The sequence below is a fragment of the Crotalus tigris genome, unplaced genomic scaffold (assembly GCF_016545835.1).
Source record: "Crotalus tigris isolate CLP2741 ecotype Arizona unplaced genomic scaffold, ASM1654583v1 scf7180000019121.289717, whole genome shotgun sequence".
NCBI classification, from domain to species: domain Eukaryota; kingdom Metazoa; phylum Chordata; class Lepidosauria; order Squamata; family Viperidae; genus Crotalus; species Crotalus tigris.
In genome coordinates, this window is record NW_024097387.1 from 195,996 (window position 1) to 220,592 (window position 24,597).

The 24,597-nt window shown below is 38.2% G+C and overlaps 1 protein-coding gene across 7 annotated transcripts in view; it reads right to left on the reverse strand.

Moving 5' to 3' along the window:
- VRK2 (VRK serine/threonine kinase 2) overlaps positions 1-24,597 on the reverse strand; it is a 56,505-nt gene that overhangs the window by 5,596 nt on the left and 26,312 nt on the right. For all 7 annotated transcript variants that reach the window (XM_039359779.1, XM_039359776.1, XM_039359777.1 and 4 more), the window contains 3 exons: positions 17,413-17,533; positions 7,227-7,285; positions 3,543-3,724 (listed from right to left, as the gene is read on the reverse strand). In XM_039359779.1, coding sequence (XP_039215713.1) covers positions 3,543-3,724; positions 7,227-7,285; positions 17,413-17,533 — 362 coding nt within the window. The remainder of the gene's footprint in view (positions 1-3,542; positions 3,725-7,226; positions 7,286-17,412; positions 17,534-24,597) is intronic.

Here is a 24,597-nt window from a genome sequence, read left to right on the forward strand (position 1 = left end):
GTCATATATAGTAGATGATTTCTTCTACTTCAACCCCAAATCTGAATTGCAGATATCTTTTTCTCTATTTGAACAGAGAGTTCTGAAGCAATTGCTTTGGTAAAAAGTGATTAAGAATGGACCCCACATATCAAATTTGGAATTAGTGGGAAGCTTTCTATAAAACACAGATTTGTTTTTAGCAACATACAATAACAAGCTATGACAATTGAGATTTTTTGGTTAGGAGCTTTATATGTACTTGCAAATAGCAAACAAATTCAACCTCACATTTTCATATCAAGATTTGCTTGATGCCAGTTGTCAACTCTGCAACAAATCTGAATGATGCCATTTTGGCTCGTTTTCAGTTGACACCAGACTGGGAGGAGGGTGGTGGCATTTTTGTGCTAGCCTAAATAATTCTCTGTCCTGTGGGAACCAAGGTCATTTCTGTTCGTTAGATTGGGGGCTGAGCCTAATGTTTAGAAAGCCCGCCAAATTTTTCTATTGGGGAACATAGTTGATTGCATAGTACTGGGGTGGGAAGTTTAATTTTGTAATACTGCAACTTTTTGGAGGGAACTTTGTCTTGGTTTCACTTTTGACCATGCCAATACTTTGTAGCAAATAAACATGTTCTTAAAGGAAAACTTAAGCCTTGGAGTTCTGTTTCAGTTGGTCTCATCCATTGGAACCATGACACCAATATTGTAACCTGAGTCAGTAAACTAACCCTCAGAAAATAAGTTTTTTCCATTTTCAGATTAATCATTGCCTAACATAATGCTGTAATCCATTCCTATACTGAAATCATATAGGTATTACAACTGGGATAAGTGGTGCTCTTAATTTTCTTTTCTGTACCGCCTTCCTCACCTTTAGTTTTACCGCCTTCCTTACACCAGCACAGAACATACGTTGCACCTCCTCACACATACACCCATGATAATGACAGTAATATTAATATAATTATCGTTGCAAATAATTGCAACAAATAACATTTAGTTTGTTCCTCTGAAACTTCTTCCCTGCACCACTGCAATCCTGCATGGCAAAAGTACAATTGAAACAAAATACAGCTTTAAAAGCAGGTGTATTGTGACATACAACAAGCAGTTCAAAAAAAAAAAAAATCCCTCTGCAGACCAACCTCTGCCTAGAATTTTACTTCTTGTTCCCAGCCAAATCCATCACTTATTTATTTTTATTATTCATTAATCAAGTTTATACAATGCCAATTTCACTAAGTGACTCTTAGCAATTGTTAATTTTTTCTATACTGTGTGTGTGTGTGTGTGTACACACATGCATACATACATACATATTCTCCCAAGTCCTAGACATAAGAAAACAGATAAGACTTATGAATCTTCTAGCAGTTTATAACTTAGATTTCCGAAACTTGAAAAGCTTGGAGGAAAATGTGAAGGCAGGAGGCTGAATCTGAAAATGGAAGTCTGCTTTGTTTTATGAGGAGCTCCTATAAATCCTTGGACATTTTTTTCAGAGGATTATGTCCAAGAGGAGTTTTCAAAGTAGAATTATTAAGAATATTAAGGATATTGCTATAGCTTTAATAGAATCAGTTACTATAACTTAGATCTGTGTTTACAGATGAGATAAGTAACTTTGTCAAAAAGCAGATCTCTTAATTAAAAATGTGCATATTTCAATTAACTTTAGAAAATTGTACCAATCATAGTTACAAAAAGAAGCTGCTCCAATTAATTTAGATTAAATGGCAACCACAGCAACAAGGAAATGGCTTTTTGCTTTGTGGAAAAAGTAATGAAAAAAATACCAAAGTCTATAAAACTCTGAGAAAAAAAGTCTTGGCAATTACCAAGATCAAAATCCAGTGGCTTTTTATTAAACATGAACTTTTGTTCTGCTTTTCTGCACAACGTAAATAGTGTTGACAATTGGGTTTCCAAAGGCACTTGCTACAATAAAATGTAATTGTATCATGAGAGAAAGGTGACAATCGGGAGATCATGAAAAAATTACATATTCTCAGTGGTAGTTAATTAGCCATGCAAAAGCCTCTCAAACAGAGATTCTCTTCTATTAGGAATGATTACTATGCAGACCTACCGATGTCAATACTAGAGCCATTCAAATACTTCTTTTGCTACTAATTGAAGGTTGTAAAGCTTTGGTGCCAAGGTTTGGCTTCCAAAGAGCTAATTTATGACTAGGCTGCTATTTTATGTCTTCAGTTGCAACAGCTACAAAACTCAGCAAAATCAAAACCATCTGTGCACTAAGATTTGGATCACCATTTATCTTACAGCTGATCAGTCACTTTAGTTTGCATCCCACATTTTTTGACTAATATATTTGTGACAGTCCAAAGTTCACTAGGGATATTACAACTGAATGACATCTTGACCTTGCCTTAGTGAATACTCATTAACAAAGACTTCAGACTTATCCATATGGCAAGAGATAAACCATGCCATATTTTTAATTGGGGCTGGGAAGTGCTGTTAATCATATTAATCCAAGATTAATAATAAAGATTTGTTATTCGGTTACTACTACTGCTATTATTGTAAGTTTCCAATAATAAAAATAAGAAGCACTATGGTATCACAGTTAATTTATATTGAGACACATATTGTAATCCAAGTATAGACCTTTTGGAAGGCAAGAATGAAATCTTGAGGTTGGTGCTAGTGATAGAGAAAATGAAATAGCTGGAGCAATAAAAAGCAACTGCTTTCACTGTGGTCTGGGACAGATTGCTAGCATTCATGATGATTCACAAATACCACAGAACACAAACTATATTGTGCAGAAACAAAATGAAATTAAACATATCTGTTCCGAGAAAGATAATATCCCCCAACTTGAGTGTAACATTCTGTTTTGGAACCTATCCAAGAAAATGTCGAAGTTTCATAATATGCTAGATTATCTAATCTGAAGATTTAACACTTTTAACATTGAGCAATGCTTGCTTCACACCTTAAATCAGAAACTTAACTTTAATATTTAAACATGTAATATAATCTACTTTGCAGTTTACTTAGATGACACAGAGTCAATTTTTACTCCAAGTGACGATTGACAAATGCTCACTATCTTAATCTGTCCCTAGCAATAAACTGAAGCTCTTCCAAAGTGAAATCTCCTGTAAAGCAAGCTTAGTACTGAACGGCTTCATGGAAATATTGATGCAGTTCCTCTGAAAGCAAGATTGATTACTGACTTTTTCTGGAATTGTTTTTTTCCCCCAGTCTAGTCTATTTTGATATTTCATGGAGATCTTCAATCTATGTACTAACTGGTCCAACTATATTTAGCTTTTGAGCCAGGTTCCATTAGCTGCTAAGGACATACGAGTGATGCCTTTGACCCTCACCTCATTTTTTCTTTCTTCTATTTCCCTCAAAGGTTATCACATTTTCAATTCAGGAATAATTTGAAAAAGACATACACACCTACAAATTTAATTTCCCCAAATATTAAATTTGATTTAAAGTTAACTAGTTCTTACAAGATGTATTATTACCTCATATTTATTTAGACTTGACCTTTATTGTTTCACTACTTACTTTTCTATGATGAATTGTGCATTCATTTAGAGAGGTTTGAACAGAGGTTAAATCCAGTGTCTCCTTGTAACAAATTCCTTTTTGTTCCAGGTCATTCAAAAGGATTTTCCTCAATATTTCATATTGGGGTTTTTCATCATATGCTAAATTAGAGACATTTTTTAAAAAGTTGGCTATTTCACCTGGAAAAAACATAACAGATTAGTTAACTTGCACACAAATGATCTAATTTTAACCATACAAGTATTTACTACATTAAGTCATGTATCTCTAGTTCCTCATTCTACTTTCAACATTGGCTAATGAAATGTCTTTGTGACAATACAGATTTTTCCATTGTACCAAATACACATATTTTATCAGGCATTTACACAAATTCACAGAAATAATGCAAACTATAACCACTGGTTACATCATGGGCCACTTAGGTTCATTCTACTGACCAATTAAACAGATGTGCATTAACTTAATGTAGTTACTGTTTGGAATAAGTACCTAAAAAAGTTGATGTTTCTACAAGACTACAAATAAATACACACCAGTTTATTTCATGCCATATAACATGAACATATTTAAATATAAAGTAAAAATAACTCAGATCATAGGGCTAATAGTACTGAACTCCAGATTTTATTCTAGAAAGATACATCTGAAAAGAAAAAAAAAGATGGGGATAGGGATAGAAAACTCACATGTGTACCTTTAAAGCTCACTTTAAAGTGAGCACATATGAGCAAACCCTTTACTTAGTATGTTAACCTAGCCGAGAATAACTGAGGACAAGCATATAGTGATTCATCAGTGTAAAGAAAATAAACATTCACAATTTGCACCAAGGCTATTTGATCCAAGGTACAATTCATGCTATCTCTGTCTTCTTATAACTTGCCTTATGATCTCTTGGCTTCCCCGCATTTTTGTAGTGTTAACATTCGAAAATGCAATTTATGTGGCTGCTCTTACACCTGTAGCATGGTGGGGGGTTTTTCAGCTTAAAACAAATTTCAAAAGTGGATTATAAATAAACTAGTATATTCTTCTGAGCCACACAGGGTTATATTGCAAGTCTTTTCAATATAACCACCGAAATGTTAGCTTTATTTGAATGATACATTAAAAAAAATCCTAAGTATTTTATGTAGAATGGAAACAATTTAGTAATGTTCATAGATAATGGCTAAATGTGCATTCCACATATAATAAAGAGGATATCCAAAACAATTGTCTTAGTACAGTTATTCATTGAACAAAGGGGAGAAAGCTATAAGGTCTAATGGCACTCAGAAGCTGAAATGAAGTCTCAGCCAACAGCAGCACCTGACCAATCTTCCTGGGCTAAAAAGGTTATGTAGTCTCAGCCCTGTTTAATGCTTGGAGAGAAGACTACCAGAAACTTTCAGACCTATTGGAAGTCACAAAAAATCCTAAAAGAAGGCAATGAGAAATTAAATTAAAAAAAAAATAGGCATCAAAAATGGGATAAATCTGAGGACATTTTAATCCTTTTATTTCATAAGATGTGTTAGTAAATCAAATGGAAGCAGGGGTTTGTCAGCAAAAGTAACCTAGAATGAAATGAAAATAGGGAAGTCCAATGTAAGAAACTTGTCAAAAAAAAAAAAATGAAAGGACACCATCTCTTCAGAATTCTTGCAGTTGGTCAGACTCATAACCAGAAATCCAGCTAGAATGTGTACCACAACTTAGATAATATTATCAAGTCCAAAAAACCACCAAAGCAGTTTCTGTGAGGCATCAAACAAGCTACATATAAAAAAAAATCCTTTATAAAAAAAAAAAGAGAAAGGACATAATATGCAAGGCATGCAAGGACATAATATGGGTTACAACAAATAACATAGCACAATAATTATGGGCCAATTTGGGCTAAAAGCATTAATTATTAAAATTATAGAAATATCTTCTAATGAAGTTATAAACGGTTGGATAGTAAAGGAGATAGGGACACAAAAAATTATTAAGGCACTGCAGGGAAACTAAATGAATTATCCTTACTACTGGATATGTATGACAATATTCATATTTGAATACACATACAGTAGAAACTCTGAAAATAGTAACGTAAATAGTTCCTTGAAATTCAGTTGGCAGGACCAGATGGTATTCAGCCACAGAGAAGTCAAAATGTATAAATGCTGGTCTCTTAACAGTATTACATGTCCTTAAATCAACCTCTGTATTAGAAAAAGTAGTACAGGAAAATTCATCTTTAATCTAGGGAAAGTACAATAGTTAATGGTTTTAAGGAGCAATCTAAGAAGCGATAGGCTGCTTAATTTATTATTTGTTTCAAGTGAACTATTAGAAGCATTAGCAAAACTTACAATATCAAGCCAATAGGACAAACCTTGCTGATGATTGTTTTTATAGAAACAATCCCACTAAGTTCAGGTTTCTTCTAAAAGTGTCAACAAGTCTCTTCTAAAGGAGACTGCAATAGACTTTGTTTACTTGAATTACCAAGTACTGATACCACTGCTGTTCATAATCCGGAGGTGGCTAATTTTTCTGATTACACCAAATAATTCAAGCCACTTAAAACAGATTATTCAAGAGTTTCCAGCAAGGGGAATTGCCATTAAAATAGCATATGTACTCCTAGTGATTTATTTAACATTTTAACATTGCATTAAGAAAGTTCATTAACAAATAACTTCAAGTAAGTAGACATGTCTTGGTGAGTGCTATTAACTGTATAATTATGGGGACCAAAAAACAACCCATTATCACATGTAGGTTGATGGGATTTCAGCCAGGTGATTGGAAATTTACTCTGTGATTGCGATGGAGGTTCAGTATTAATACTGAACAAGTATTCAACTGCTATGAAAAAAAGCAAATTCCCTGTTGGTAATCATTAGGAAATTTAAAAAGTGTTCTTAAACAGCATATACATTTGGCAGCAATATATATGTTGCAAAAACATTCTTTCCAGTAAGCTTTAAATATCTTTAACAAAATAATTTGGGTTTCACCAAACTGAAGAGCGTGCTGGTATATACTATACAATTACTGCATTTTGGCTTCTTGTGTGAACATTTTATCTCAGAACATAGAGCAAGTTAAATTGAACAAACACAAGCAAGATAGCAACACAATCTTTAACAAGACAAAAATACCTGTGGTATTCAGCATCTACTTGTTTCTAACTTCTTTTCAAAACTAACATCAGCTAGTTATTGTGGGATTTGGGTATTTTACAAAAAATAACATTAGCCAACTATTCCTTTATCTCTCACTAGAAGAAGCATCCCTATGGCTATCTATAAAGCACACATCACCCTTTTCTCTTTTGGAAAAACACCATAACAAGCTCAGGTGACTGTAAGTGGCCAAGGGTAAAATGGTAGTTCACTTTTATGGAAGGTGTAAGAGACTCTTCATTCAAAGTAACTCTAGAAGGCATTGCAGTATGCTGTGCTCAGCTGAAGGCAGAAGCAGGAAAGTAAGGGAAAAAGATTTTGATCAGGCCCATAGCTTGATAAACTTGAAGGAAAGAGAAGTGTGTCCTTTTCTCCTCTACCACTGTGAAGGTACACCTTTCAGCATTTTCAAGCCAAGTTTGAAATAGAAATATTGGCCATTTGGAATCATAAACCAGGCAATTTGAGTGGTCATCCTCCAGGGAGAAATATAATAATACTCACATGTGTTTACACTTACCACAGTTTTCTCCTGCAGGAGCCCACCTTGTTACTGAATCTGGCAGTTCATCAAGCAGCCTAGAACCATAAGAATGAGCCACTTGTGAGATTGGGAGCAAAATGGTAATCTTCCCTTTGGAAATTAACAAGTTTTTTTCATTTTGGGAACCAAGAATAATTAGCAAATCTCCCTCTCTTCTGTATTAACTCTTTACAGATAGCTATTAGACTACACAGAATTATGGCTAAGAAAATAAATTCACAAGAGCTCCTGCCAAATTTTTTGTAACTGTAAGAGAAGAAATTCATCCCAGGATAAATTTGCTTTCTTTCCTATTAGATTATAGATTAACAGCCGCATTTTAAAGAGTTCACTGATTCATCCTTGTTGCTCACAAGTGGATTTTATACACTGATGGTATTTGATAAATTTGCTATTCTTATTTATGACTATTCAGTTCAGTTAGGCTTATTCCCAAATAAGTATATGGAACACCAAACCATGGTAATTTCAAAATTGCACCAAATCAAGAGAGTTTCTTGCTTAACAAATTAGTTAAGTTAAACTGAACATTCTTTTCTATAGCAGAGAATGCTATAGCAAAGATGATTCCTACCTATGAATCAAACTAATTTGCTTCTTCTACCTTTTAAATTATCTCTACAAGGTAAAGACTGAGAAAACCTTGGGATATATGCTTATTGCACCCTTCAAATCTTCTCTAAAAGATTACTTTTAACAGGAAAATTAAAATATTTATAAAGATAGACCAAAAATGGACCTCAAAGGTTCCAATATTTTAGCATTTTTTTTCATTACGAAGTCTCCAGTGGCTTTCACCTCCTATCCTGACATCATTAGCAAATTCCATACTATTCAGAAGCTGACCTGAAGTCAACACGTCTGTCAATTGCTTGCTTATACAGGCTTATAGAACAAACAATCCACCCCAGGATCTACAACTTTGTGCTAAAACAAGTGCGCGCGCGCACACACACACACAAACACACACACACAAGCATACACACTCCCATACACAAATTCAGTAGCCCAGCATAAACACATTATAGCCTTTACTACTAGATTGTACTGTACTAATCGCTGGTCTAGATCACTGTCAGTTCCATTATGCCCTAAAGGCAGGAATCCAAAGGAAAGAATTCATGGCAGAGGGTGACCAGCCTCTGCTTGAGCACATCAAGCAAAAGAGAGTTCACCACCTCTCATAGTAATCAGTTTCGCAGTTTAAATGCTCTTATGAATCTTTGTTTTTTGATAGTTTTGGAAATGAAAAAAAAGCTTTTGTAATTCAACATTTTCAAGTTATCATTTCTTTAATATGAGGAAGATTCAACAGCAGAACTAGTTACTAAGAGTACTTCTTCTATTGTCTATAGGAGCTACTTTCTTTCAAAGCAAGACTGGCCAGTAATTAAGTATAGCTTTGATAGGAAGTTCTATCCTACAGTAAAAACAAACAAACAATATCACTAAATTTACTGTGAAAAAGGCAAAAGAAATCAAATGCCTCCTACTGGTCTAGACATGGACCTAGCATACTAGCCAAAAGAATAAAAAGAATAGCCCATGTGCAAGCAGGTCTCTAAATGTTAAGAATCTGCTCCCTTAAAAAAGGCTCATGTATGCTGAATGTTTGTCGGATTTGAAAACAGACGCTAAGAGTGCTCAGTGTAAAAATGGACCTATTCCTATGCCATGTTGCATTCTAAAATAAAATGTCTAAAAGTACCATTACAAACAAACTATAGTGATCTAGTCCAAGCCAATATTTGTACCTTTACATTATCAAATAATTATTTGCAATTGATTAAATCAGGCAGACAACCAGATAGTGTTATCCCAACAATTTATTTGTGTTAGTACAAATCATTTCTATTTAGGTGAGGCAAGACAACTGATGTTTGTCAACTGCCTTCCTTACTGCAGTCCGTCTATCTGTTTTGAGTGTTTTTAAATCAATTCTGACTCCTGACAACTTCTTGAACAAGTCCCTGTGATTTCCTTTGGCAAGGTTTTTGGGAAGAGGTTTACCATCACTTCCCTCCTAGGGCTGAAAGAGAGTGGCTGGCCAATGGTCACCCAGCTGGTTTTGTGCCTAAGAAGGGACTAGAACTCATGGTCTTCTGGGTTCTAGCCCATAACCGTATTCCAGAGATTTCCCAGCCTTCAGAAGCAGCTTTGGGGAGATGGGGGAATTATAACAGGAAAATTGATGTATGCTTAAGTTTTCCTCTTGCCCAACTTCTCATTTTTCTCTGCCTCCACTATTATAGTATTCAGTTGATAGCTGCCATGGACGGAGATCTTAGATTCTCAAGAATCAGATATGCCTCTACTTTCTTCTATCCAACACGCTTTATCTCATCCACACAATATGCTTTATCAGGCCATTTAAATTTCTATCAATTACTTTCATATAATATATTAAACCTGATTACTTTTAATTGCTGGGTTCCCTAAAATGCCGGGAGAGCAGGAATCAAGCCCACAATTTATTTCATAGGAGTCCACATGCAAAAACTAATCCCAGATAACAAGGCTAGACATTGCACCAGTCACCACAATACACATCCATACGATGTCAATATAAGGAACAAAATGCTGTGTTAAAAGTTCACAGTAACCAAATGGGAACTGGCCATCTGAAGAAGGATTGTTGGACAACAACTCACCAAAGCAATAAGGGAAGAAAAGTTAATTAAGCTTTGCATTCCTTGTCTTGGAGTCAGCCTGAATCTAACTTGTTCTTGTGCTCAATCAGATTCATCTTCTGTCTTTCTCCACCAACATTGTAGGCATCATTTCAGTTGTTTTGTTTTCCACAGCCCTTCAGAAAACCGAGGGTCCATCCTAGGTTGGGCAACAGAGAGAAGCTGCTTGGGGGCAAATCTATCAGACATATATATATTGCCATTTGTTACCAATAGGTACATAGCAGAATGATCTGCAAGACCCTGAGAAAATCCTCAAGGGCCTGCTGGAAATTACTCAAATCCATATGCACCCAAGTAGGCCATCTAAATTTGGCCTAAATACTCTATGGAGGTTATAGGTGGCAATAACCTATACCTGTACCTGTATTAAGAGTTATCTAACCACAGGAAAGATCACAATTAGATCACCATCCATCTGCTCTGAGATGAAAATGAGATCTAAACTGTACCTGCTTACATCTACTGGGCCAGAGATTACCTAGACTAGCCCATGGTCACCATGCAGCCGATGCATTCACAAATGTTACTCAAAGCAGCCCTGAGAGCATAGAAACTGAAGACATGGCACCCCTTAGCATTAACCATTAGCCCAAGAGGTGCTTATGGGGATTCTCAGTCATCCAGGTCATAGTTGTCCCAAAGATACTTTTTCACAAGGCAACTGGACTTTCTGTTTTTCTTTGAAGACATTTTGCTTCTCATCCAACAAGCTTCTTCAGCTCAGAAGCTTCGTCAGTTCAGAACTGAAGAAGCTTCTTGGATGAGAAGCGAAAAGTCTTTAAAGAAAAACAGAAAGTCCAGTTGTCTCGTGAAAAAGCATCTTTGGGACATTAGCCCAAGATTTTCTGGGTTAGTTGATTGGTCATGTTTGGATAAAGGTGTTAGCACAGCATGCTACCTTCCCCAACCTATCACTAACAAGCATATCGTCCAAACAGGGCTACCAAGTAGTATTTAAAAGCATGGGGGGAAAAGCATTAGAGATAAAGCTTTTGTTACACTTTGATTAAAAAGTGTTGCAGAATATTCTCTAGATGAAACAGTACAAGTAGTCCTCAACTTACAACAGTTCATTTAGTGACCATACCAAGTTATAATGGCACTGAAAAGAATGACTTATGATCATTTTTCACACTTATATCCACGCAGCAGCCCCACTGTCATATGATCAAAATTCAGACACTTGGAAACTGACTCATGTTTATGACGTTTGCAGTGTTCATGTGATCAGCTTTCTGACAAGCAAAGTCAATGGGGAAGCCAGATTCATTTAACAATCGTGCTACTAGTTTAACAACTGCAGTGATTCACTTAACAACTGTGGCAAGAAATGTTGTAAAAGGAGGCAAAATTATCTTAACAAATGTTTCACCTAGCAACAGAAATTTTGAGCTCAATTGTGGTTGTAAGTCAAGGACCTGTACAGACATTCAGCCTATTTTTGTTTAATTGTTTTAAAGATCTATGCTTCACATTGTGCTTAGGCCTCATTGTGTGATCTACGTTGTGCCAAAATATGAGGAGCTGCTTCTTTCCAAGTACAGATGCTTAACCATCACTTGTGGAATTTGTGACAGTGCTAAACAAGTGATACTTATGACTGATGCGCAGTTCTGGCCCTCGCAATCTCCCTGAAGTCATGTGACAGTGATCTGGACACTCAGTGTCTGGCTTCCAATTTCAACATCACAGCAGGCTGCAATCACATGATTGTAATTTCCGATGTTCTGATGTTTCCCACAATGGGGAAGCCAGCAGGAAGCGGTATATCAGGTCCTCACTTAACAACTTGCAGTTTTTGCTTAGAAGCAGCAACTGAAACTGCTGTTGCTAAATGGTGTGGCCACATGATATCACACTATATAATTATGTTGCTTAAGGCAATACCAGTCCCAATTGTCACTGTTAACAGAGGACTATCTGTAGCACTAATAATTTAAGTGAAACAGATTAGCTTGTCTGTACTAAATCTGGGGTCCTCCTGTTGTTTTAGCTAATAATTCCTTTCATTCCAGAAAGACTAATGCCTGCTAGAATCCAAAGCCCTCTTTGGCAAAAAGCTGGCTTAACTCCAGACAACTTTAGCTTCACAAATTCTCCAGATGTCTTCTTCATTCCTTTTGCCCAAAATCCTATTAACTTGAGTTGTCAAATAACCAATATAGTCATTTGGCTTAACACTGCATCTTATCTGACATAGAAGTTACCCCTTTCTAATAAATATAAAGATGTTTCATATAAGAATTGAAAGGAGCCAAAGAGATATGCAATGAAACAGTTATTTAAAAAACATTTTCTCTGCATTAAGCCTTGTTAATTTATATAATGTTGCCTCACACCAAGCGTACTAATTAATCAGATAACAGCTTAATGGAGAACTCATAACTACACAAGTACTTGAGAATAACCAAATCTGGGCCTTCAAAGCATAATTTGTTCTTCAATACACATTAGCAAGATAAACATTGGAAATGATATTTAAATCTTTTTATAAAATATCAAGAATCTTGAAGAGTGTATAGGTGTGCATATAAGTAAAAGGACTGTTGGGAAAGAGATATATCATCTTGTCGTGGGGTGAACTATTGAGTGTAGAATTAATAATTTTTAAGAATTACATTGACTGAATACTGAATTGCATTAAGAGGCAGGTAGTGGGGAATTGTAGTAATCAAGAGTTCTAAATGAGAAAATATTAAACAATACTGTACAAAGTCAACATTTACAGATACAATCTGTATTATCTGCAGCCTGCAGGCTAACCTCCCTCCCTCTCTCTGCAGAGAGCCAGTGCCAAACTGAATGTGCAGATTGATTTCTTCAGAGCAAGCCCTCCCTATTGTGTACCTCTGTTGTGACTTGCCCTATTTAAAAGTTTGCTCCCTTTGCCACTTGTAACCCTCCACTGCAGCAAAGCTGGTATATTATAAGCCAAGAAAATGGCTGTGTGGGACCCAATAATTCACTTACTTAGGTCCCACAGTAAGGGCAGAGAGGCTGCCACACAAGTTCCATTTTGCTGGGGCTAATTACATGCTTTCAGGGAAGGAAGCAGGTGGAATTCCAGTTTCATTTTGTTTTTCACACTTATGAATGGCCTTTCTGAAAATACCCTTTAAAAAGAATGGAATAAACGGAACAATAACATTGCATTAAAAAGCAAGGTATCAAGACCTTAAGACCTTAAAAATAAAACTTACAACAACTTATCAACAATCTTTTTATTATCCAATAGTTAATAGGGGCAGGCCATCTTTGGGGAACGAGGACTCGCTATATTAGAGCGATTCCTTGTTCCGGCCCCTCAAAAGGCTCATCCTACAGTACTGGTGACAGGGGAGTACAGGGCCCTAGTTGTAGGCTGCTGTTGCTTAATGCCAGGTCCGTTGTCAACAAAGCCCCCCTTGTCCGTGATTTAATATTGGACAGAGGGGCAGACCTGGCATGTATAACCGAAACCTGGCTGGGCCCTGAGGGGGTTGTTTCCCTCTCAGAGATGTGCCCGGACGGGTTTGTGGTGCTTCATCAGCCTCGACATCAGGGCAGGGGTGGGGGAGTGGCAGTCATCGCTCGGAAGTCCTTGAGTCCTCATGGGATTCCTGCCCCGGAGGTTGTTGGGTGTGAGTACCTCCTATTGAAGTTGGGTTCACGGGTTCAGTTGGGCTTGCTGCTGACGTACCTACCTCCCAGCTGCGTTGCAACAGCCCTGCCTGTGTTGCTGGAGTCAGTAGCCGGGTTGGCGGTGGAGTTCCCCAGACTTATGGTACTGGGGGACTTTAACCTACCATCACTCGGCGATCGCTCAGAGGCGGCGCAGGAGTTCATGGCTTCCATGGCAACCATGGACCTGACCCAGGTAATTCAGGATCCAACTCATAGGGGTGGTCACACACTCGACCTTGTGTTTCTCTCGGGGCAATGGAGACATGATCTGGAATTAAGGGGAATAGAGATCTCGCCCTTGTCATGGACAGATCATTTCCTATTGAGGCTGGACTTCAGAGCATCACTCCCCCATCGCAGGGAGAGGGAGCCGACTAGGTGGTTCCGCCCCAGGCGCCTAATGGACCCAGATCGGTTCCAGGAGGAGCTTGGGGAAATACCTGACTCCCTTGTCCACAACTCGTCTGGGTCCCTGGTTGTGGCCTGGAATGAGGCGGCGTCTGGGGCCCTGGATCGAATTGAGCCTTTGCGACCTCTCTATGGTGGTGGTCCCCGGAGGGCGCCTTGGTTTACTGAGGAGCTCCGGGAGATGAAGCGCCACAAGAGACGTCTAGAGCGACATTGGAGGGCCAGTAACTCTGAATCTGACCGATCACTATTAAGAGCCTATCTTAGGACTTATTTAGTAGCGATAAGGGCGGCAAAGTGTGTTCACTTTTCCGCACTTATTGTGTCCACAGAATCTTGCCCGGCCGCCTTGTTTAGGGTGACCCGCTCCCTTCTTAAAGTGGAGGAGGCAGAGGAACTCTTGCAGGGGAGAGCTGAGGAGTTGTTCAGTTTCTTTCGGACAAAATCGCTCAGATTCAGAGAGACCTGGACTCCGACTGGGCAGTGCCAGCCGAGTTGCCGGGGGCTGGTCTTAGTCATGTTATCTGGAGCGAGTTTGAGCCTGTGACCCCTGATGAAGTGGACAAGGCCGTGAGGGCAATGAATGCCGCCACCTGTTTATTGGACCCGTGCCCCTCCTGGCTGGTTTCTGCCAGTAGGGAGGTGACACGAGGCTGGCTCCAGGCAATAATCAATGCCTCCTTGATGGAGGGGTCTTTCCCGCAACCTTTAAAGGAAGCGGTGGTGAGGCCCCTCCTCAAGAAGCCTTCCCTGGACCCAGCTGTTTTGAAGAACTTTCGTCCTGTCTCCAACCTCCCCTTTGTGGGGAAGGTTGTAGAGAAAGTGGTGGCATCCCAACTCTTGCGATCCTTGGATGAAACTAATTATCTGGACCCTTTTCAATCTGGTTTCAGGCCCGGCTACAGCACTGAGACTGCTTTGGTCGCACTGACCGATGACCTCTGGCGAGCCCGGGATAGGGGTCATTCCTCTATCCTCATGCTTCTTGACCTCTCAGCGGCTTTCGATATCATCGACCATGGTATCCTTCTGCGTCGTCTCGGAGAGGTGGGGGTGGGCGGCACCGTATTGCGGTGGTTCTCCTCCTACCTCTCTGACAGGTCGCAGTCGGTGTTGGCGGGCGGACAGAGATCGACTCCTAGGCGCCTCGATCATGGGGTGCCTCAGGGCTCGGTCCTGTCCCCCCTCCTTTTTAACATCTACATGAAACCGCTGGGTGAGATCATTCGGCGACATGGGGTGAGGTATCATCAGTACGCGGATGATACCCAATTATATATCTCCACCCCGTGTCCTTTCAGTGAAGCAGTCGACGTGATGTGCCGATGCCTGGAAGATCTGAGGGTCTGGATGGGGGTGAACAGGCTTAGACTCAACCCTGACAAGACCGAGTGGCTCTGGGTCTTGCCTCCCAAAGGTCAACTGGATGGTCCATCATTGGTCCTGGGGGGGGCAAATTTACCTCCCTCAGCGCAGGCACGCAACTTGGGTGTCCTCCTGGACTCACAGCTAAATTTTGAACAACATCTATCGGCTGTGGCCAGGGGGACCTTTGCCCAGGTTCGCCTGGTGCACCAGTTGCGGCCTTATTTGGACCGAGAGGCTTTACTCACAGTCACTCATGCCCTTGTCACCTCAAGACTGGATTACTGTAACACGCTCTACATGGGGCTACCCTTGAAGAGCGTTCAGAGGCTGCAGTTGGTTCAGAATGCAGCCGCGAGAGCGATTGTGGGCACGCCAAGGTACGCCCACGTGTCACCTAACCTCCGCGAGCTGCACTGGCTTCCTGTGGGTCTCTGGACGCAATTCAAGGTGTTGGTTATCACCTTTAAAGCCCTTCATGGCATAGGGCCAGGTTACTTACAGGATCGCATACTGCTGCACAGTTCCCAGAGACCGGTGAGGTCCCATAGATTGGGCCTCCTTCAGGTCCCGTCGGCCAGACAATGTCGGCTGGTGGGCCCTCGGGGAAGGGCCTTTTCTGTGGTGGCTCCGACCTGGTGGAATCAACTTGCCCCCGAGGTTCGAACTACTCCCACCCTGCCGGCCTTTAAGAAAGCCGTTAAAACTCTCCTGTTCCGGCAGGCCTGGAGCTGATGTCCCCGGGAGGGGGGGGCGGGATATGATCGGACTCGCGGTATGATTGTATTATTTTATTGTTTTATTGTTGATGATTGTTTTAATTTTGTACGCCGCCCTGAGTCCTTTGAGATTGGGCGGCATATAAATAAAATTAAATAAATAAATAAAATAAGTAATAAAAAAAAATCAATGCAAACATGTGTAATAATTATACAAAGTCTCTCAAATAAATAGAATATTGTAGTTGTAACTAATAATTGTCCGGTTGTATTCAATGAGACTTTGCTGCAGTATTATATTCCAGAGGTTAGTTTGTATTTTAAAAATTCAAAACACCAAGATTCAAAACAGTAAGATAGAAACACTGTTGTACAGCCTGGTTTCATCTATTTAAATGAAAGAGGTATGCACTACAGAGTAATGGAAAACAGATGGGAGTTAGGGTGGATAGACTTAAGCAATGGGATGCTCAGAATTAGCCATCTCACAATATTGTTGTGACAGCATGTGACCCCCATCCTTGAAAGTTTCCAAAGCTTCATAAGAATATATTCCTTGGAGAACAAATCGGATCCAAGTGTAGGTGAATACATAGAGCACCTTTGCAGCAAAATTAGACTGAATATCATTATCAACGTTATGATATTAAAGGAGTTCTCTAGGCTGTGATTGTTTAAGAAAAATTCATTCATTGAGGTTTAAATCTGGAGCTTAACACAAGCACAACCATACATGGGTTCCCTTCCAGTGGTTGAGAATGCACTCACAGTCTGGCCCACATGCGCTTGTTGGTAGAGCGACAACTGCAAAAAACTTGTGCTTTTTCTCAAGAAAAAGTCTAATCTGTTACCCTCCTGGCAGCTTAGCAGAACCTTCTACTGTCACCTTCATTAGAGTTGCCAGCTGCTGTCCTTTACCATAAATAATACAAAAAAGGAGAGATAAGCAATCTGACTCCCTCAACAATAAGCTTGCCTTCCAATGGATTTTACAAAAGTGGATCAAATATTAATTAAAATAAGAGCAATAAGCCCAGTTAATGTTGACTGTATTGTTGCAGTTCTTTCAGAAGTGTAACTTAGGGGCCAATGCTTTCCATCCACAAATCTATTTTATTTCATACAGCTAATACCTAGGTTTGCTTTGATTTGCTGAAGGAGATTTTCCTTTTGGAGGGGGGAGGGAGGGAGAGGAGGAATTGATTCATTACAAAGGCGATCCCTGCACAGACATATACCCCATTCTTTTAACCTGCCCTGCTTTGCAGAGTTAGGGCAGAAAATGTAATTAAATAAATAACACTTTTTTTTTACTTTGTTTTTGCAGCCTGCACAGCCTCAGGATGCTTCAAATTCTGCTCCCAGGGTAGACGTCTGCACATCCACTGCAACATACAGTAGCCCAAGATTTCAAGGTCCCCTCTTCGGGATGGTGCTAAATTGGGAGTTTGAAGGAGAAGAGAGAAATTATTACTGAGCTAGTTTCCCCATCACCACCACCTTTTTTAAAAAAATAAAATAAAAACTATAGTAATTTAACGCACTGGTTCAGCAAAAGAGGGAAGCGGGCCGAATTGTGCAGTGTTTTTTCAGCTGTCCCAGGAACTCCAAACGGTCTGTCTTTTGGCTGCAATCCATAGACAGGCAGCGATTTGTTGCTCCTGGGGAGAGGCAGCTTCCACACCTCCTCCATCCCTTTGCTTGCCCTGTCACATGAACTTGATCCCCATGGCCTCTGACATGATCCAGACAGCCCATAACCCGGCACCAACACTTTTTCCAAGAGCCAGGCAGTAAAACAAAGAAATAAATGTCTGCTCCTAAATTGCTAACACATGTTCCAGGAAGTCCATGGGGTCCACATTGGTCATGCCGAGACCCTTCGAGAGCAGACTAAACAGTGATGGCCTTTCCTGCTCCACTAAACCAGAGCTGCTTGATGGCCGACAGCATGACAACAGTGCCCTCTAGTGGGCTTACAACTTGAGCAGCAACATCTGCACAAAGAGACAGGAATACTTTCACATAGCTTGAAATCATAAATCCCTGGGCTCTTTTTGACTGAAGTGTTCATTCAATTTAAATCTAGCTTTATTTCCAAATTATTAAAAGAAACCATTTAGGGTATGTAGAATGTACTAGCAAAGCTAGTATATAAGCCACTAGCTGTCTTCATATGTAAGTTTCTCAATTGCTCTTTCTAGCAACATGCATCTAAACAATCTATTAAAGATAAAATAAGAATCAAGGAGATATTAGTTAGACTCATGAGCTAGGATTACAAGAAAAGCAACACACACACACACACACACACACACACACATAGCAACATGTAACAATCTTTTTTTCTAAATTCTAAACAAAACACAGGATTCTGCATTTGCATGAATGTATGCATTGTACATACATTCAAAATATGTTCTCAACTTTGCAATAACAAATGGGGAGAAGATAACACTACAAAAATCAGGAAATCCTTGCCTGGTAGAAATGACAGTATTTATAATCCAAGATATCTGCAAGACTCCATATCAAAAAAGCCTGCTTTTTCCAATTTGTACTTCTGCACTAGGAATCTGACAGTTTAGATCCAGGATGAGATGGAAGAGGCTGCAAAAAATTGGTGGCCCAGAGAAATTGTTCTCAACATTGACCCAACAAGTTCTATATCATGAACATTAATTACAAAAATTTCTAGTCATTCCTGAAAACAATATTTGATTAAAGAATATGGAAGTCTAGTCTAATAGAACTAAATCCATTCCTGCACATATGCACAGCTCTATTTTTATGATGAAAGCACATACATTCTTACATGTTCTCTTTATATTAACTGCTGTTCAACTATTGGATTATGAAAGTCCCTTCAATCCAGGAGGATGCTATCTTATTATCTTGAAGGCCTCTTTTATCCTAAATTAGTTTTCATTCTGTCCAAATCCAAAAGAATTGCTTGTGGGTATTAAAATAAACAAAATCAATCTTCCACCTATACAAATTCCTTTGCAGCATTTTAGCTGAATTCCAATAGTAAAAAATTAACAAATTATTGTATTCCCATCTATGTCTACAAGTGCTGTCCTAATACAATCACTTAACAATACTCAAAACATTAATAAAAAAGGTATCACAGACATGGCAAAATCATGGCTAATCTCCTATACAAGAATTGTCACACTTACAGAAATTATATTTCTCAGCTATCATCTAAGGAAAGTGTCATATTATAATTACTTCAAAGTAAATGTCCGGTCACTTTGTGTTCTATAGCTTCAGAAGTGAAGCATTAGATAATTTCAATTTTCCCAATACTGTAAATACGCAACAAACCCAAAAATATTGTTGATTTTCCAGATGTGGAAATCCATTTTCCTTGTTATTTTATATTTAGGTTATCCTATAGAGTCACAATATTTTAGAAATTAGTATGTTTTCTAAATTCTTCAATCTCTAGGAAAAAGAAAAAAGGGTTGCTATTTCCTATGGCCAACAGAACTCTGATAAAATATACATACTAAATATTACTGTTAAAGATAAGGAACAAGACCATAAGCTGATTTAATGACAAATAGAAAGTTAAGAGTACACAAACTGTGTTGTGAGTTTGCTATCTTGAATTAAGTTTCCTTCTTCTAAAAAGAAGTTTCATTTCTGAGCATATTCTGTAACATATTATATGCCAAAAGGATTGTGCTGTTTTATCCTGATTTTCTTCATATTGTGAGGCTAAAATAGTCTTTCAATAGAAATATTAATAAATAACCATAATGCAAATATTGGAAAAAAAGATGTGTAAAATGTGCAGAAGCAGAATTACTGGCGCTCCCAATTTTTATTCTTGAAAAGATAAATCTGTGTATGGAAGAGGAGAAAATAACATGTTACATCATTTTAAGATGTCATAAACAAAGTGACAATTTGAATAATTTCATGTCTGAAAAATGCCCCTCTCTATAATCTAACATTTTTGCAAGGCTATATTTTGCTAACAAAAAGCAAACTTTTATTTAGAATCAGGTTATGGTCATTTTCTGTAGGCAAATAGGCTTTTTCAACTGGAACTATGAAAAATAGGCACTGTATTTTCAAACAAGCAACAGTTTTTTCCCCAAATAATTTATTTTTAAAATGGGTGAAATTAAAAATGCAGAATGTTTATTTTTGGTTGCATAACTTTTCCTTTGGAGAGTGGTCTTGTTTTCTTGAATATTTCTAAGCCAAATAAATATTGTTGTATGGTAACCATTTAACAGTATAAATGATACGCTTTAAATTTCTACATATTATAATCCATTTTTACCTTATCCCAAAAAGTGGCAATGAGTTCAGCATGTTGAGGACTTTTGCTTTTAAATTTAACATAAAACAATAGAGTTGGAGGGGACTTGGAGGTCTTCTAGTCCAAACCCCTGCTCGAGCAGGAGACCCTATACCATTTCAGACAAATGGTTGTCCAGTCTTTAGTGTGTCTAGGGTATTTGTGGAAGTCAACATTTGGCTCTGGAGTTATGCTTGGAAAGGAGGTGTATAGTGATTAAAATGTATCCACTCCTTATACTTATGTGGACTGCAATCACTACCAAACCTGCTAGATGCTCCCATCCCAGTTAGGTGTTAACTTGTTATGTGCCCTTATTAAAACACTGGCCCTGACTGGTGACAGAGGGAAGAATCGGTCAAGAATGTATGGCCCAGTAAAACAAATTGTTTCTGTTAACTGACCATGTCTCCGAGATAGGATGGCTAGCACGCCAACTTTGTAGGAAGGGATAAATAAAGAAAATAGAAAGAAAGTGAAGCTTCAGTGCCATGCATGGACACTATTGCTTCTTCATGGTGATTTTCTGCATGTTTCAAAAAACCAAATATGCTTAAAATGCTTTATATATAAAAATTGCATTAAATTTACTCATTTAAATTTACTTATCCCCATACAGAAAGATGAAATACGCACTGTTCAAGAGAGTGATGGGATTTTTACCACTCACTGAGTTGCCCAGCTGAGTGGGCAACCCATGAACAATCCTAGACCACAAGGCGATTTCCAAGTACCTAAAGAGTTCGTTTTAGCCTACAAGTAAAACCGTACAATGCATTCAGCAGAGGCCACTTCAATCCCATTTTGCTTTCATTTTAGATGCCAGGGATAGAGCTGGGACTTTAACACATGCCCCATTCCTGGAATTAAAGCTTGAACAATCTAATGTTGGCAACAGCTTCAGAAATAGTGCAATCCTTGCATGGAATGAGGTGCAGCCTTGCATAGTAGTGGGGGGAAAAATGAGCTTGGAAAAAACTTTAAAACACCCAGCAATCCTTCTGATAACATCAGTCTGTAAGCGTTCCTCTACAGGGATCAAATTTGGCCAAGAAAGAGGAAGGGCAAATTCTACCTCTTGTTATAAATTCTGCCATGTGACCAAGCAGATAGAGAAACAATTGTGATACAAAAAGTCTCTGACATTAAGTATGAAATTTTCTCACCTGCAAGAGGCTACATGTGAAATATTTTATAATATATTTTTGAATGGCACACAATTCTCTGTTGGTGACTGGCAGAGCAAATGTTACACTTCATGCAACTGACTACTCTGCAAGTCTTCTCACTCTCACCTCACCGTCTCCCATAAGTGAAGGCTTCCTACATTTTCATTGTATCCCCAATAACAACTTTGTTACTTTATGAATAAAAAAAGAGCTCAGATATTTGTACAACACTCATAAAGCAACTCACAATATTTTCATAGGTAGCTTTTATATTCATATATAAACATTCTGAACCAGGACAGAATAAGAATTGGTCTTAAAAGTCATGCTTCGGGTATAACTAATCTTGACTACTTCAATAATTTTGATATGGTCAATTGACTAATCAATAAAGTTACATTACCATCGGAGTACATCAGTGTGCTTTCCGTGGGTCTGTCATTGAAAAAAATTGGGAAATTGTCACTGATGCAATAGGCCAGGCTGCAGATTGGTGGAAGAGAAATCACGATGCCTGTATTAGAGGATCTGCAATACTGGTCACCAATTTAAGGTGCTGGGACCATCCTTTTTCTACTATGAACTTGCCCTGTTACTCAAATCAGTAGAAGGGGATCTTCTTAAGATCCTTCTCCTACCAGAGCTTCATTAAGTACTTTAGAAAGGAAGTTTTTCATCTGACCACTAATTCACACAGCACATTCCCTGCTTGGCCTTCATTCTCTCACCGCTTAGGAAGATGTTAAAATACATCTCTTTCACCAATCTTTTGACTTTGTTTTTCATTGTATTAACCTTATTGTGTCTTACTCTCAATGTTTTTTAACTGTTCAAGGCTTTCTATAGCAGTGATTCTCAACCATAGCAACATTAAGATCTGTGTACCTCAACTCTCAGAATTCCCTGATCAGTACACTAAGGTACTGATTGCTGAGGCAGAGAAACATTGGCCTTAAAATAACAGAAAGGCAAGATATAAATTGAGTAATAAATAGACATATTAAATTAAATATATTTTCCAGTCAACCATATTACTAGACAAGAAATACAATGGTTAGTTCATTTAGCTAAGCAAATTTCTTTCACAGCTTCTTCTATAAGTAGAATTTAACCTACAGTAACAAAATAAAAGTAACCAGAGAGAGCCAGAAATTTTGGCGATGGTCATCTAATGGTTTCATGACAGAATGAGTTAGGCTTGAATTTAGTCAGTACATTCTTTTTCTCTTTAAATTTCATACATTTTTTTTACTTTCAGTACTGATTTTAATGCCTTATGTAACTTTTGTCACCTTAATATCATGTTAGTTATTTTTATACAGTTTTTGTTATGTATATTGCTTTTCAGTCCCTGCCCCAGAAAAGCAACATTTAAATATTTTAAAAATGATATTTATTCAGTGTGCTTCTACTTTGATTTACTAGTCTAGTCAATGTAGTAATCTAGTCAATATGCTCTTAAAAAAAAAGCTGTGCCAGTTCTAATCTGCTTTTTACTGTTGTTCTGCATTCCAAAAACCTTTGTATAATCTACATTTTATTTATTGTCTTAATTTTGTAAGCTGCACTGTACATTTTTTATAACAGAAATAATACAAAGAAAAAAATCCTCATTATAAATTTATCTCAAACTACATGAGACTGTATCAAAGGCATCTCCATCTTGGATGCTTCATGACCGAATGTGGTTTTGAGTATAAGTCTGAATTTCATATTAAACCCCATATATGGAACTGCCTATTCGTATTTTAAGCTACGAACGAGCATGCTTTGGTGCTGTTTTCCCAAATTAATAAAGCATAATGAGATGTTGATTTGTAGCTCTTTTAGAAAAAGAGTAAAGCTGCTAACATCAGTTTTGTAATTCATTTGTTAACGGAATAGGACAGACGGCACCTGAATTGTCTCACCTTCCATTCTACCCTGATATACACATGCTGGAACAAATTTAATTCAGACAGTTCATACTCCTCTGATGTCCATCAATGATGGCAAATTAAAACCAGTCTTATGCACTTGGTACGCAGAGCCTAGAGTATTTAAAAGAAGCTCGATACGCTGAGTGCAGTATATCTCTTGAGAAATTAGATATTGACTGCATGCCTCACTGAGTAGAAAATCTACAAAAATCCATACACAGCATTGACCCAAATATTACTTTTTAACACTACTAACAATGTAACAACTTTTTAAGAGGCATGCTTGATACAGGTATAATTCTCTTTAATTATCAAGAAACAAACAGGAAAAAGCAACACTATTTTCACAGTGCAACATTTCAAAAAATGAATGCTCAATAAAATGCAGTCAGGTTCCATGATAAAAATAAGCCAATTGTATAGTTGCTTAGAGCAATGGTCTTAAGGACAAGAAATTTAATTTGAAGGAATAGGAGCAAGAAATGCTAAATGTTTATTACTTAAACAGCATTTTTATGAGTTTTCAGCTGTTTTTATTGTATTTGTCAGAAGATAGTCATAATTCTGCTTTAAAGGCCAAACAAACCTTAGTTATGCATTCAGAACAGAAATATTTTTTATTCTCATCTTAGGAACATAGGCGGGCATCATATAATAAGCTGATCTGATTCCATATAGCCCAGCATTATTCACACAGGACTGTTACTTATGTAAACCAGTGATTTGAGTGGGATTGTTTGCATAAAAAAACTGTGCTCTGTTTGCATCATACAGGAGCAGTCTAGCACCACCTGCCATTCCCTCCAACATCCTTTCTTTTCCTGCCATTCACACCCCTCCAGAGAGATTCCTATCCTACAGGGTAGCCAATTGGAATGGCAGAACCCTTCTGAGAACTGGGAAATTATGGCTCCAGGAAGTTACTGCTGCAGGGTAAGGAGACTGTACTTGTCCCCCCGTTCATCACCCTAAGTGGCTGCTTTCTTGTGTCTATGATAGGACTGGCCATGACTCCTCCTCTGAAACACAGGATTCTTCAACTGTACAGTCAGGAACGAGAGTTGTATGCTTGATTCAGTGTAGGAAAGGAATA